Source organism: Notamacropus eugenii, chromosome 6 (genome assembly GCF_028372415.1).
Source record: "Notamacropus eugenii isolate mMacEug1 chromosome 6, mMacEug1.pri_v2, whole genome shotgun sequence".
NCBI classification, from domain to species: Eukaryota; Metazoa; Chordata; class Mammalia; order Diprotodontia; family Macropodidae; genus Notamacropus; species Notamacropus eugenii.
In genome coordinates, this window is record NC_092877.1 from 316,928,618 (window position 1) to 316,943,878 (window position 15,261).

General features: G+C 47.6%; 1 protein-coding gene and 1 long non-coding RNA gene across 3 annotated transcripts; one reads left to right on the top strand and one right to left on the bottom strand.

Annotated features, from left to right (window-relative positions):
• Nucleotides 1-13,931, top strand: SLC11A1 (solute carrier family 11 member 1). 2 transcript variants are annotated; one of them, XM_072617768.1, is made up of 15 exons: nucleotides 1-330; nucleotides 1,246-1,379; nucleotides 3,929-4,051; nucleotides 4,475-4,594; nucleotides 5,747-5,853; nucleotides 8,882-8,952; nucleotides 9,386-9,453; nucleotides 9,802-9,957; nucleotides 10,317-10,475; nucleotides 10,944-11,030; nucleotides 11,315-11,434; nucleotides 11,968-12,117; nucleotides 12,329-12,402; nucleotides 12,946-13,099; nucleotides 13,556-13,931. In XM_072617768.1, exons 1-15 carry the CDS (start codon nucleotides 312-314, stop codon nucleotides 13,667-13,669), a joined length of 1,656 nt encoding a protein of 551 aa, XP_072473869.1. In that variant the 5' UTR covers nucleotides 1-311; the 3' UTR covers nucleotides 13,670-13,931. The 2 variants fall into 2 exon arrangements, with proteins under 2 accessions (XP_072473869.1, XP_072473870.1); XM_072617769.1 differs by lacking the exon at nucleotides 1,246-1,379 and having other exon boundaries at nucleotides 242-330.
• Nucleotides 13,261-14,061, bottom strand: LOC140509822 (uncharacterized). The gene is made up of 2 exons (XR_011968933.1): nucleotides 13,971-14,061; nucleotides 13,261-13,627 (listed from the first exon to the last, which is right to left on the bottom strand). It is a non-coding gene; the product is annotated as an uncharacterized lncRNA (long non-coding RNA).
• Nucleotides 14,062-15,261: the final 1,200 nt, after the last annotated feature.

Genomic DNA, 15,261 nt, shown 5'->3' on the forward strand with positions numbered 1-15,261 from the left:
CAGAAATAACTCTGGGACAAAGGTTGTAGTGGATAGGAGAGTGGGTTGAAAAACCAAACATGAGAGATCATTCTGGTTTCCGCTCCAGGAGAAATCACTTCTGCCTTCTTGTTATTTCACAATGTGTGTATGTACGTTCAGAGCAATGATGTAAAAGAATTCATGGGAACCAACCAACTCTTGATCAGGGTGGTTACAAAGAGGAGATATGGGCACAAAGGCACATACCACATCAGTTGCCTGCAGAGCCAAGGACTTGGTTGGATGTGCCTGGGACCCAGAACCTACTTGACACAGAGAGGACGGTGCCAATGGCTTCCTCAGTGAATGGTGAGTGTCCTGCCACCACTGATCTTGTCTTGTAGAACCTCTGTCCTAGACTCATGGCCATGGGGGCAGGGTTACTTGAAGGGATGGAGGGATGGGGCTTGGGGAAGATAAGGAGCATCAAAGCAACCCTCTTGCTTCCTGGTGAATCTTCCCAGAAACCTTTATATCTTGTGAATCTCTGGTCCAGATCACTGTTCAATTGTGTCTGATTCTTCATGACCCCATGCACACCAGGACTCCAGGCTTTTTTATCCTCCACTATCTCTCCAAGTCTTCTGGTCCAGGACGAATTTCTAAAAACAAGACTAGGGACCATTTCTTTGGAACTCAAAGGAATTCACTTTCTTTTCTGTTTTATCCTATTTTCCTATCTAAACTATTAAACCCTAGAGGTAACAGGGCAAGAATTCCGTTTTATTCTAAAATCTCAGGATGGGGAGTTAGTTTCTGTCAGTCTCTGTACTAGCTCATAGCTATACACTCTTCCTAATGCCCTATCCCTGTTGAGGGAGCTCCTCTGTGGTGCTGAATAGGGTATGTGGTATATGGGATGACTGGCACAAAGACTAGGGGAACAAACTTTGAATGTGAAGGTCCAGTACATTGGGAAATCCCTGATCCTTCATGCATTCCTCTTGAGTACACAATGTCCCCTTATCCATGGCCTGACCTATTCTAAGTGTGGCCACATAACTAGCTGGGGAGTTCTATGCCTCAGTTTCTCCATTCTTTTAGGCAGAAAAGATCAGAAGAGGTGAGGCTATGCTTGTGTGTGTGGGTCACTCTGACACCTGGGCAGATTGTGTGGTGGGGAGGGAGTGATGCTTAGAAAAGAAGGAAGAAGGAAAGAAGATGGAGGGAATAACTTTAAACTACTTTCCTCAATCATGGTAACTGTTTCCTGATCCCTCCCAGATAACAAGAACCCCAGACATTCAAGTCAAAGAAGCTATGGTTCCATCAGTTCCCCATACACACCAGGGCTACACCAAGAAATTCCAAAGTCAACCTACTTAAATGAGAAGATCCAAATTCCTGATACAAAACCAGTAGGTTCCTGGGAGTTGTTGGGCCTGGTGGTGGAAATACCTGGTGGTAGTACTCACTTTTTGTATCATGTAATTAAATGAAGTCACTTAGGATCAAACCATTTTTTTTTACAATCTTCTGATCATGGCATATCTTCTGATCTGGTTCATAGCAGGTACTTAATAAGTATTTACTGACTGACTGCCTATTATGATATCCTAGCATCAAAGGTCCCAAATAAATTGAGGAAAGCTTTTCTCCGTCCAGTTTTAGAATCAGAGAATGGGAATGGACCATAAAAATCATTTAGATCAGGGGTTCTTTCTTAATAGTTTTTGATGTCTTAGAACCCTCTGACAGTCTGTAAAGCCCCATTATCCCTTCTCAGAAGATGATTTTTTAAATGCATGAAATAAAATGCAGAGAATTGCAAGGAGATCAAGTACATCAAAATACCTTTATCAAAATATATGTATTATTTTAAAAATACAAGTTCATGGACTCCAAGTTAAGAACCCCTGACCTAATCCAATCCTTCCGTGGTGGCCAATGTGAGAATTGAGCACCAGAGAGTGAAAGCAACTGGTCACATAGGGAGTAGTAACGCTGGAATTCAAGCCCATGTTTTCTGACTCCAAAACCATAGTTCTTCCCACACAAAACCTCAGAGGTTGTGTGACCCAAGGTTACCCAGAGAGTGACTACTTTCATTTATCTATCACTTGTCCAGAACCTTCAGTACTAGCTCTCCCTGGACAGAGCCCTAAGTAGCATAAATGAAACTGGCTTTTGGAGATGGCAGGAGAGGTTGAAGGGGGAAATAATTTCATGACTCAGTTTCTCCTACTATTAGAACCTGAGAAGATGAATTGCATGGTGAAATTGGCCCTAGGAGCATAAAGGAAGTAGAAAAATAAAAAGGAATAGAGGTAGAGGAAGCTGGAGTACGACTGAGCCATAGATATGGCATGGCAGTTACTCCAAGTCTCAGTTTCCTCAATTGCAAAATGAAGATCAACTACTTTTACTTTCTTTCTTAGAGGCAGCTAAGTAGCATGATAGAGAGAGCACAGTGTCTGTAGTCGGAAAGACCTGAGTTCAAATCTAACCTCAGACACTTATTAGCTGTATGACCCTGGGACAAGTCAATTAAACTTTGTCTGCCTCAGTTTCCTTAACAATAAAATAGAGATCACAACACCACCTACCTGCAGGGTTGTTGTGAGACTAATATTTGTTAAGGCTTAGCACAGCGAGTATTCTAAGATAGGTGACCAACTTCCTTCATTTCCTGCCTTGTAGGGTAAAATGCAGATGATAGTAATAACCAACATTTCTAAAGCTAAGATTTACAAAGCACCAGATACAGATTATTTCATTTGATCCTCACAACAGCCCTCTGAGGGTATTCATTATCAGTCCCATCTTACAGCTGAACAGATTGAGGCTCAGAGGAATTAAAGCACCAACTCATGGGGAAGGGAAGTAACCATTATCACACCAAATGGTGTCAAAGACATAACCACGATTGCATGAAAATGCTTCACTCGTAAGGGAAGTGAAACACAAATTGTAAAGATGGACAAATGTGAGCTGTTATTATTATTAGTTTAGATGGGAAGGAAAAAAAGAGAAACCCTGGAGATGCCCATTTCCTCTTGTGTAAGAGACAAGCAGCAGTAGGTATCCAAGAAAATTTACTTCATCAGGACATATGTGTTTTGTTGATTCAGATGTAACGGATAGGATGGGGACCACATGATGAAGATATGACTCAGCAAATCCTAACACAAATTTTCTTTATTTGATAATCCTTTCACCCCATTTCCTCCCCTTGCCAACCTCATGTACAGTCATCCTCAAGCTCTCTCCAGGATGCAGCTGGACTGATGAATACCAACATCAGGAAGGACTTACTAAGTGGGGCATGTGTGAGATACAAGAATTCCATTCCATTCCACAAACACTCATGAAAACACCCACTGTGTGCTGAATACCTCATCAGGCACTGGGGGAGCCTTGCCTCATAGGACTAACAGTCTAGTAGGTGCAATAGAAGGAAGCAAAAATGCTCCTAAAGGAGTCCTACCATAATAAGACCTCTTGTTGTAGAGGAATTTGTAGACAGTCATTCAACAAGTATTTTCTAACTACTTGCTACATGGCCACGTATGGTATTAAGCACTGGGGATACAAAAACTGTCCAGTCTTCTGCCTTCAAGAATCTTGGATTCTAATAAATACAGTCTTATGAATTGGGGTGACCTGTTTCTGGATCCACTCTCTGTGGGACATTAGGTTATTGATTTCATCTCTTTTGACATTAGCCTCTTTGACTGTCAAATGATAGAGGTGGAATGAGGTGATGGCTTTGATAGATATCTTTGATAGATAATCTCTACCTGGAAGTTGGGTGATAGATGACCTGACTTGTAGAGGGGGTCCAGCTAGATACAGACCTCTAGGACTGGCTTCTGGAGAGTGGAAGCCTTTGGGACCTACGAAAGCAGATGAGGCTGAGGGTGGTGGGGAGAAGGATTTATTCTGTTGTTCCTTTCTACTCCCATAGGGTAGATTCAGCTTCCGGAAGCTGTGGGCCTTCACAGGACCAGGATTCCTCATGAGCATAGCTTTTCTGGATCCTGGAAATATTGAATCTGACCTCCAAGCTGGAGCTGCAGCTGGATTCAAAGTGAATGAGAGCAAGAAAAGGAATAGGGGTCAATCTGAATGGGTTGAGATATCCCCCCAGTATCAACCTGGTCCTCCATAGTTGCTCCCCCACCCCAGTCTTTCTTTCTTGCAGGGATAGCATCTACCCTCAAGAAGAGTCCCCTGAGGCATTTCTCCTTTTTTCCCCCAGCAATCCAGTGGCTGTGAGGCCCTGGTTACCCAAAGCTGTAGTCCCATGGTCAGTCTAGGCCTGTGGTTTGAGTTAGAGAAGAGGTCTCTCCCTTCCTCTCTGAACCTCAAGGACAGCAGGAAGGGGAACAAGTTCTCCTCCAAGGGGCCCAGCCAACTTGGGGGGGGGGGTGCAATGTGCTATGGTCGGTGAGGGGGAAAGGGAGTGGTTTCCCTATTGGCTGAGACTCCTCTCTTGCTGTGTTCTCCTCAGCTGCTGTGGGTACTGTTCTGGGCCACTGTACTGGGCTTACTATGTCAACGCTTGGCTGCCCGTCTTGGGGTGGTGACTGGCAAGGACCTGGCAGAGATCTGCCATCTGTATTACCCCAAGGTGAGGAAAGAATGGGGAGGCAGAGAATCAAAGGAGCCTGCGATGTTAGCAGTCAGCTAGGCCATCTTCATTTAAAGACTTTTATGGGCAGCTAGGTGTTGCCATGTTAGACTTGGAGTGTGCTGGAGTCAGAAAGATCTGAGTTGGAATCTCGCTAGCTAAGTGACCCTGGAAAAAAATCAAAAGTTTTTTTATCGGCAAAATGGGGATAATAGTAGTCCTTACCTTACAGGGTAAGATATATTTAAATAATTAATTTAATTAATTAAAAATATTCTATTATATACTATCTAGTATATAAATAATTATATTCATATTAATTTAAATAAATAATTTGAATATTTTCGATTGATATTTCAATGAAGAAACTGAATATCAAGGATGGCAAGTGACTATCCCAGAACAGAGGGGGCCGGGCCATGCCTGATTGAGAATTGGGAAGGAGGGAGAAAGTATAAGTTGTAGATAGAATAAAGAAGCAGGATCATAGGTGGCTTGGCCAGAAAGATGCTGTTCTACAACATAGCTGTGCTTAGGAGTCCCTAAACCTGCAGCCCCTCCTAGGATATTTCCCAGACTATCTACGTCCCCCTTTTCATGATTCTGTACATACTGCTTCTTCTGCCCCCCCCCACCCCCAATGCCTCTCTTCTCCCATGCCCCCTATATGCCCTGGTGATATATCACTTCATTTCTCCTATGGGACAAACTTAGCAAATAAGCTCATTCACACTAGGCTGTTATAGACTTACTGGATCATATCTTTCCAAAAGTAGCCACATTTTAAAAGCAGAGAGGAGGAGAGAACAATGTATTCCAAAGAGGTGAATTACTAAGAGTGGAATTTCAAGGAATGAGAATGGGCCTCCAGGACCCTTTCAATCACACCTAGGAATCTCTCCTGCCATCCTGGGCCAAAGATATGTCCTAAATTCCCCAGAAGCCAGAAACACCTCAAGGAATACACCTAGGAAAGAGTCTCCTTGCACACATCCTCTCCAAACTCCTATCCATATCACCTTCTATGGCAGATGCTCACAGAAATGCGAGGAGAAAAAGACCAAGAATTCACCAAGGCTCAAAGATGAAGGAGGGTAATGGAAGGTACCTCCCCTGGTGGGAGGGCCCCCTCTAAGTCCTCTTTCCCCTCAGGTGCCCCGGGTCCTGCTCTGGCTGGTTATGGAAATGGCGATCATTGGTTCGGATATGCAGGAAGTCATTGGCACAGCTATCGCCTTCAGCTTGCTCTCTGCTAGGAGGTAGTGACCCTAACACATATGATTAATAGCAGAGCATGGTGTGGTGGAAAGAACAGGACTGTCAGAATCAGAAAAGACTTGGGTTTCACTCTGCCCTCCGATGCTCATTCAGTGGGTGGCACTGGACAAGTCACTTTCATTCTCTGATGCTCAATAAAAGGGGGTAATAAGGTAATGGCACTGCTACCCCACAAAACCTGTCCTGAGCACAATGTTCACAGTAGAGGGCAGATACTGTCTTGATTGCATTTGATTGCCAGCTTAGCATGGTAAGTGGTACACAGTAAGAACTTACTAATTGCTCTACACTCCTAGCTATCCATCCATCCGTCCATCCATCCTTCCATCCACCCTCTATCCATTTATCCATCCAAACTCTCTCTATATATCTATCCATCTACCATCTATCTATACAGCATCTATCTACCTACTCATCTATCCATCCACCCATCCTCTATCTACATATCTATCCATCCATCCATTCTCTCTATATACATCTATGCACCCATCTACCATCTATCCATTTATCTACCCATCTATCCATATACTTATCATCTATCTACCTATCTATCCATCCATTCACCTACCACCTATCTACCTTTCTATCCACCTTTCTATCCATCCATTCACCCACCATTTATCTATCTACCTATCTACCCACTCTACCTATTCACTTATCCATCCATCCATCATCTATCTATAGTTTTAGTGAATTACAGAAATTTGCATTATTATTTTTCAAAAAGTGTTAGTTCAGCCCTACCTGCAACCTCTCACCCAAATGTAGACAGTCTACAGCTTCTGCAGGGCCCTGAATGAAAGGCAATGACTCCTTCCTCCCCCAAGCCCAACCACCCTGTAAGTATGAGCAGCTCGGTGCCAGGAGTCAGGGCACGCTTCTATTATGCTTTGGAAAAACAGGCAACTTTGAAAAAACATACCAGCAGTGGTTTGGAAGTAAGCATTTAAACAAGAAAGGGAAATGAAAGTGTTGGTAACAACTATAAGTTTATAATTATAGAATGATAGGACTAAGAACCTTAGTAGGCCTTACGGATTATCTTCATAGATAAGGAAATTGAGGCCCCAGGTTAGTTAAATGACTTGCCCAAGGATTCAAACCCAGATCCACTGACTCAAGATTCATTCCACTACAGCTTAACCACATAAGGCCTTAATTATTTCTCTAAGCTTTCTTATCTCATTTGATCTTCCTAACAACTTGGTGAGAGTGGGTAGGTGTTATTATCTTTATTTGGCAAATGAGCAAACAGGCACAGGAAGGTTAAGGGAGTTGACAACCTAAGCACCCAACTCAGTCTTAACTCTCATGATCTCCTCCTTCATTCCACCTCAGTGAAGCAGGGAGGTCATGTTCGGAATTTCTTTGTCACCGATGGATTTTATTTCTACCAACAAAGACCCTGCAGTTCCTTCATCTGCTCATAACCTCCTCTCACCCGTTCTCTCTCCATGCCTTCCTCCTCCTCCTTCTAACTATTCCTAGCCTGCACCATGATCTTGAATTTCTCTGTCTTTTCTACACCATTTCTCTGTACTCTCACAGGTTATCACACCTACTGGGACTTCACTTTCCTCCCTTCCCCATCTCAGGCCTACAGCTAACCAACTCAGCTCTACAATGTCTTCTACCCTCAAAGAAAGCCTTTCCGAGCTCTGATCCTGCCTCATTCCCCATCCAATACTTTTGCTCTGTTGATGTGCCACTGAATGGTTCTGTCTAGGGGAAGTCAGCCAACCAGACTGACTGGGTGACCCTACAAATTAATGTCATCTAATGTCAACTGGGCCCTCCCTACAGATAGAATAGTGAGAAATATTCTAGCATTTCTTAAGCACTTAAAACCAGAGATGGTGTCTGGGCCTACAAAGAAAGACAAAACGTTACTGCCTTCAAAGAGCTCCTGTTCTAATGGAGGACAGCAGAGACTTCACCAATCCAAAGGAGAGACCTTGGGATAGAGCACTTATTAAGTGCTTGCTGAATTCTAGATCTTGTGCTAAGTGCCAGGGAGAGAAATACAAGCAAGATGGTATCTTTCCTCAAGGAAGTTACCTTCTCCCAAGAGAAAATAACACAGAGGGGACCTGGAAAGGGCAAGTAGAGATGTTCATGGTGTGGAGACAGGGTTAGGGTTAGGGATGTGGAAGCCTGGTTTGGGGCAGGAGAAGGCAGAGCTTATCTATCAAAGCCCAGCATCCCACGGCAGAGTGTGAGGACCCAGTGGGAGAACAATGAATGACCAGAGGGGGGCCATATGGTGGGCAGGCAACAAATTGGTCCTTCTACTAATTCTCTGCTCACAGAGATTGTTCCTAACCTTCCCTCCTCTTCTCAGACCTCCCCCTCCCTACCCAAGTTCCATCTCTCCCAGCCCTTTCAACTGAGAACTTCACATCATACTTTATTGAAAAATACAGGCTATTATCTGGGAGCTCTTCCTTCTCAAAAGCTCAATCTGACATCACTCCCAATCCCTCCTTCTTGACTCCAGTCTCTGATGAAAAAAAAATGCATTTCCCTGTCCTTGTCATGGCAAACCTGTTTCTGTATGTGCCTCCAATCTCAGCAGACCATCCTCCACATTCATTTCCCACACATTCTTTCATCTTCAGTCTTTCCCTATCTCCTGGTTCTTTTCCCACTGTCTACAAACACAAATGCTCCTTAAGGGCAGAGACAATTTCATTTTTCTTTTCATATTTCCAGTGCCTAACACAGAAAGTGCTTAATAGATGTTTATCAAGTGATTGAGTGATCCAGGCTGCAAAGCTCTAGGGTGGTGCACAGGGGACTCAGGCTGTGTTCCTCTCTCTCCGGACTGCATTTCTTTGGGGCATTTTTTTTCTTACCCTCTAGCATATACACGTATTCCCCAATGGCCTTTCCCATGCTGAGACCCCTCTCTCCTGTCCCATGGGCCCTTGGGAAACCACTTCTAAGGCAGACTGGGTGCCGCATCTGGGTCAGGAGTCAATACTGCCAATGACACCCATCTGGTTGCAGGATTCCTCTCTGGGGCGGTGTGCTCATCACCATTGTGGACTCGCTGTTCTTCCTTTTCCTGGATAATTATGGTGAGTTTTGGAGGGGACACCAGAGACCAGCTGAAACTATCAGAGGAGACCAAGATCTTTTCTGTCCAAATAGCTGTAGGAGAGTGGGGAAAGTGACACATTTTCCCAGATACCAGATCTTAGATTTATTTACCACTTCTGAGGGTTTTTTTTTTTTAATGTTCTAGATGCCCTCTGTGTGAGATATCCCCACTAACATTCTGTGATGCTATGAGTCTATGTTTTAAACTACAAAGCTAACACTCTATGAGAAAATCCTATCTGAAAAGTCCCCACAGTAAGGGTGGAAGATGCAGGATCAGGAAGGCTATGGAGTCCAGTTCCCCAGACTCCTTTAAGTGGGAGAGACCTCTCTGTTTGGGCAGGGAAAAGAGATGTCCCAGAGGGGGCAGATACGTTGAATGCCTCTTTCTCCTCACGTTCTTCCCCCTAGGGCTGCGGAAGTTGGAAGCTTTCTTTGGGTTCCTCATCACCATCATGGCTCTGACCTTTGGCTATGAGGTGAGACACTAGCAGCGTGCCAGCCTCCCTCATCGCCCCTGAACACCACTTCCCCATCTCCTCAGTCTAAGTCCTTGGAAGAGCGTGATAGAATACAAAGAGTAATAGATTTGGACATAAAGGACCCAAGTTCAATCCTGGGTCTGGAACTTACAAACTGTAACTCAGATGCAAATCACTTTCCCTCTGAGTCTCATTTCCTCCTCTGTAAAAAGGACAGATGAGGCCTCTTCCAGCTCAGAATCTAACCCTGTGAGCTACTCTGGGTGGGGAGGGGTGGACGCCACTTTGAAGCTGAGCAGGAAAGACTCACTGTGATATGGCCCCTCTTCCTTGTCCCCCTTTCAGTATGTGGTGGTGAAACCAGACCAAGGGGCATTGCTCAAGGGACTCTTTCTGCCCTCCTGCTCAGGCTGCGGCCAGTCTGAGCTCCTGCAGGCGGTAGGCATTGTGGGAGCTATCATCATGCCCCACAACATCTACTTACACTCTGCTCTGGTCAAGGTGAGAGAGAGGAGGAAAGAAGGGAAAGAATGGAAGAGTGGGGAAGGGATGACCTTGGGAGAAGCTGGGAACCTTTCTTTGAGCCATAGTCCTCTGATACCATCCCTGGCAGTGTCGTGTCCCCACATCTCAGGTTCCTCCATCCTTGCCCCTCCATCCCTGGTCTTATACTGTCTCCACATTTCTGACTCCTCCATTCCTGCACCTAAATCTTTGACCCTCTCCCTTCAGTATGTAAGGATAGATCAATATTGGGATTTCTAAATGAAGATAGGACTGAGGAACTAGGAGGATCCAACTCAGGGATTCTCTGGGGAGTAGAGTGCCTACCTGAAACCCCTCCCTATCTTATCCCCCAGTCCAGATGGATTGATCGTTCCCAAAGACAAGAAATCCGAGAAGCCAACATGTATTTCCTGATAGAGGCTTCCATCGCTCTGTTTGTCTCCTTCCTCATCAACCTGTTTGTCATGGCAGTCTTTGGCCAGGCCTTCTACCAACATACCAACCAGACTGTGGTGAGGAATCCAGGAAATCTCATCCCTCACCCACTCTCTGGCCTTGGGAACTCACTGGGTTTCCATGGGATCCTTTGCCCTTGAACCCCCTTCCCATTCTCAAGATTCTGACTCTGAGCTGCTACTCCTCCCACCCACCCACTTTGGATTGGGTTTGGCATCTGTCTCTCCATCGAATCTCATTCAACAAATAGTATTAACCACCTTCCACCAGATTTAAAATGGCAGTCCTTGTCGCCTCGAGTCTGCATAGTACACAGGAAAGAATGCTTGGACTAAGGAGTAGAAAACTTTGGTACTTGTCCAGACTTTGACACTAAAGCTGACCTTGGCCAAGCCCCTTCTCCTCCCCAAGCTCCCTCAGTGAACTCTTCTATGCAATAAGGGAGTTAAACCAGGTGGTCCCTGAAGATCCTGCTCTATCGTTCCGGGCTGATGCTTTCTCTGCCCTTGTCTCTACATCCACAGCATGATATATGTGTCAATGGGAGTCTCTCTTCTTATACCTCATATCTCAAGGATGACCAGCCTGTGACTCCAGACATTTACCAGGGGGTGAGCTTGCCCTGGGCTCTGGGCCCCTCTTCCCCTTTCCTCAGCCCAAATTCTCCCAAGGCGGGGCAGGAACCTCCTGGCTTGAACGGGGCAGTCATTAGACTCTGAGGGGGGGAAAAAAGGGACCTATTTGAGGTCTGCCTGGACCAACCCTTAAACATCAGTGATATTCTGCTCAAGGGTGGGGCCCCTGGTTACCCAGCTATCTCCTAGCTCACTGGAATGGTTCTGAGGAGGGCACTATTCAGGTTGGACAGGCCTCCCAACAGCCCCTTCTTCTTTAGGGTGTGATTCTTGGCTGCTTCTTTGGTCCTGCTGTCCTCTACATCTGGGCTGTGGGCATTCTGGCAGCCGGTCAGAGCTCTACCATGACAGGCACCTATGCTGGACAGTTTGTGATGGAGGTATGTGAGCTTCCAAAGAGGAAGTGGAGCCTCATTGGGGGTGGGCATGGACAGGGAGTGGAGAGGTTTTGTGGGAGGCTAGGACCGTTAGTATCTCAACTACTAGGAGCCTGAAGGGACTTCTCCCTGGGGGGATAGGGGGAAGTTGATGCCTATCTCCCTTCCTCACCATTTGTCAAGAAGAGTGGTTAACACTCTGGGCTCCTCTCCCATCTGGAGGCCAGGTTAGTCCCTTCTGGAATTCCTCTCACCTACTTCTATGTCTCTGCAGCTGAGACTCCCATCTCATAGAAAGCCAGAGAATATCAGAGTTGGCAGGAAACTTAGAAAGCATTGAGGTTCTTGTCCAAACCTTTCATTTTACTGGTGAGAAACAGAAGGAACCAAAGTCAAGGGAACCTCCCTCGACTTCACACAAGGGGAAGCTGAGAGGCTGAGAGAACGGTTAGGAATGGAAGCCAACGTCCTGGGTCCAGATTCCTTCAGTCCACCTTGAGGTCCCAGACATCCATTTCCCCTCCCCCAACTCCCAGGGCTTCTTGAAGCTCCGCTGGTCCCGGTTTTCCCGAGTCCTCTTCACCCGCTCCTGTGCCATCCTCCCCACCATCCTGGTGGCCATCTTCAGGGATATACAAGATTTGTCTGGTTTGAATGACTTGCTAAATGTGCTACAGAGCCTGCTGGTAAGAGAGCTCACAGGCTCTTGGAAGGGGTCCTTGCTCTGGGATTGGGGTAAAGCCCTTCTGCCTTCTTGCCTCCCTCTGCCCTCCCCTGACACCTCTGATTGATGGACGGGCCAGACAAAGGATCGCTCCCAGAATCCTCAGCCTCGCTCCTCACCTCATGCCCTCCCATCCCCCAAGATTTACCAGTCCCTCTTCATTTCTCCCTCAGCTCCCCTTTGCTGTGTTTCCCATCCTCACCTTCACCAGTATGCCTACTGTCATGCAGGAGTTCGCCAATGGCTTGTAAGTGCTCTCAGGACTTTTGCAGTAATAGTAGTAATTAGCAATAGTAGTAGCAGCAGTAGTAGTAATAGTACTAGTAGTACTACTACTAGTAGTAATAGTAGTGATAACAACTGGTATTTACATAGCACCCTAAGATTTACAAAGCACTTTACAACGTCATCTCACTTGATGCTTACAACAGCTCAGGGAGGCTGGTGCTAGTGTTATCCCCATTTTTCAGATGAGGAAAAAACTAAGAGGGTACCCAGGGTCCCAAAGCTCCCTAAGTGGCAGAGGTAGGTCTTCCAGAATCGAGGCCCAGCCCTCTATCCCATTGTCCATACCTCCCAGGCACAAGAAATAGCCAACAAAAGGGAAGTCTAGCCAGAGGTCATTCTCTAATTAGGGCCAGGCCCTTGGGCAAGGGAGGGAGAAGAAGGAGGGTAGAATGCTCTATTCTGGCCATCCAAAGCGGGTATGGACTGGGGAGGAGAGGTGAGGAGCCAGACCTAGCTTTATTCTGGGACCCTGAAGAGGATGTCTCCCCTATCTACCCTCCAGGATATGCAAAATCATCACATTCCTCATCATGGGTCTGGTCTGTACCATCAACGCCTACTTTGTAATCAGTTACCTGGAAGAGCTGTCGCATCCCGGATACTACGGGCTGGTAGCTGTGCTGGCTCTTGCCTACCTCGCCCTCTTCTTCTACCTGGTGAAGGGGGAAGGGGTGGCGTGGGAAGCTGGGGAGGGGAGATCTGACAGACCGAGAAGGAAAGGGACTGAGAGAGGGTGAGATGAAGGCCTCAGCAGCACTGAGGCTCCAGAAGCAAGGATTCAGAGTGCCCTGAAGGGTCAGGAAAACACATGCGGGGGTTCCCAGACAAGCATTTATTAAACACGTACTATGTGCCAGGGGCTGTGCTAAGCACTTCCGATACAAAGAAAGGCCAACGATCCCTGCTCTCTAGGAGCACACTCACAATGTAAGGGGACCACTAGCAAACTGCTCAGTACAAACGAGATACACACAAGATAAACTGGAAATAATGTCAGAGGAAGGGACTGGGTGGGACTGAGGAGGGAGGACTGGGAAAGGAGAGGACTTCGGGCGGGGAAGGCCCCTCTGCCTCCCAGTTCTGATGTTCCTCGTGCCTCTTCTCAAACCTAGATGTGGACCTGCTGTATCGCCCACGGAGCTGTTGTCCTGATGCACCGTTCTCACCAGCAGTTCCTCTACGGGCTCCCAGAAAAAGAGAAGGAGGAGGGGCATCTCACCAGCTGAGACCCTGGAACCAGGGGAGGGTAGGGGAGGACGGGGGAGCCCCAAGCCTAACCGCTGGAAAACTCGGATTGGGACGCCTCACATAAGGTCAGGGTTAACCAGAGGGTCCAGTCTGAAGAGTGGAAAGGGAATGGGTCCCAGGTCCGGGGACCCCTTCGGCCTTGAACTTCAGGACGTGGAGTGAGAGGGTAGGGGAGCGAGAATACAGTATTGTTAACGGGAGAGAGGAAGATTAAAGCCACAAGTAAGGCAGGAATCCCTCAAACTCTCGGGTCACTGGGGTCCTTTACTTCTTGCCTACATCTTAGCAGAAGGCTGGGATCCAGGGTCGCCCCCTCGCCTCCAGCAGCTCTGTGCCCACTTTCCAGGCGGGAACGCCGAGCCACGGTCCACGCCCCAGCCGGGAGCCCTTGCCTTCCGGGCTCGGATCATCGGTCACCTCCCCGGGAAAAGCCAGGCGTCCGTAACTCCCACGCCTCGCTCACTTGAGGCGACCCACAAGTCCCTCACGTCCGCTCCCTCAAGGGCAAGCTTGGGGCGCTCCCTCAAGGGCAAGCTTGGGGCACTCCCCAAGGGGCCACCGCGAGACCAGCAGGGTCTCGGGGCGCTCTCAGCTCCAGCTGGGCAGAGGTGCCCTCCTTTCACAGAACTTGGGAGGCCGGGGGAAGCCCCAGGGATGGGCTGGGACTCCCCCTCCCTCCCCTACGCCCAGCGCCCGAGTGGCTCTTTACCGACGGTCCCTGAGCGGTTTCAAGGCTCCCCCAGCTCCCTCCTCCCTCTCTGCCTCCCGCCTCCACTCGCTGAAGTCTGAAGAACGGGCCCGGGGTGGGAAGAAGGAACGTGGACTGGGGGCGCTGCGTTCCAGGGCCCGGGGCTTTCTGGAGATTGAGGTGCGTGAGGAATAGGGGCACCCAGGCCGCCCAGCTCCCGAGAGCCCCCAAGTCCGGCTGTCCGTACCCGCTTCAGGGCTGGGGCGCTTGTTTTTGAGAAGAATTTCCTCTTTCTTAAAAGGGCGACGGCTTAGATGGGGCCCTACGGAGTAGGAGAGATGGGGCGTGGTGCAGGGAGAGGAGGTGAAGGAAAGGGAAGAGAGGGGTGGGGATGGGATGCGTGGGGAGGAGTGGGGAAGGGACCGACCACCGCCCGCCTCATTTCCCTCTCCCCCATAAATCGATGCCACACTTTCCGAATGTTTGTGTCATGTTTTTTACCCGGTACAATCGGCTAATCGATATTTTATCTCCCCGGCTTTCCCTTGGAAGTTACGTCAAAAGTACTTAAGTGAAAGAGCTAGGACCCCAAACCTGCGTCCTTTGATCTTAGTCTTTATTTAAGGCGCAGGAGAGTCCCACCTAGTTGTACAGTGGAGCCTGAAGTCAGAAAGACGGAGTTCAAATGCGACCTCAATCACTAGCTAATGTGACCCTCAGTTGCCTCCACTGTGAAATGGGGACAGTATCTCGTAGAGTTGTTGAGAGAACCAAATGAGGTACAAATTGGTAAAGTGGTAGCACGTCGTAGGCGCTGGTAGAAAGGCTCATTCACCTTCCTTCCCCCGAATTTGCCCCTTCTACGGTACTGCTGTTGAAGGT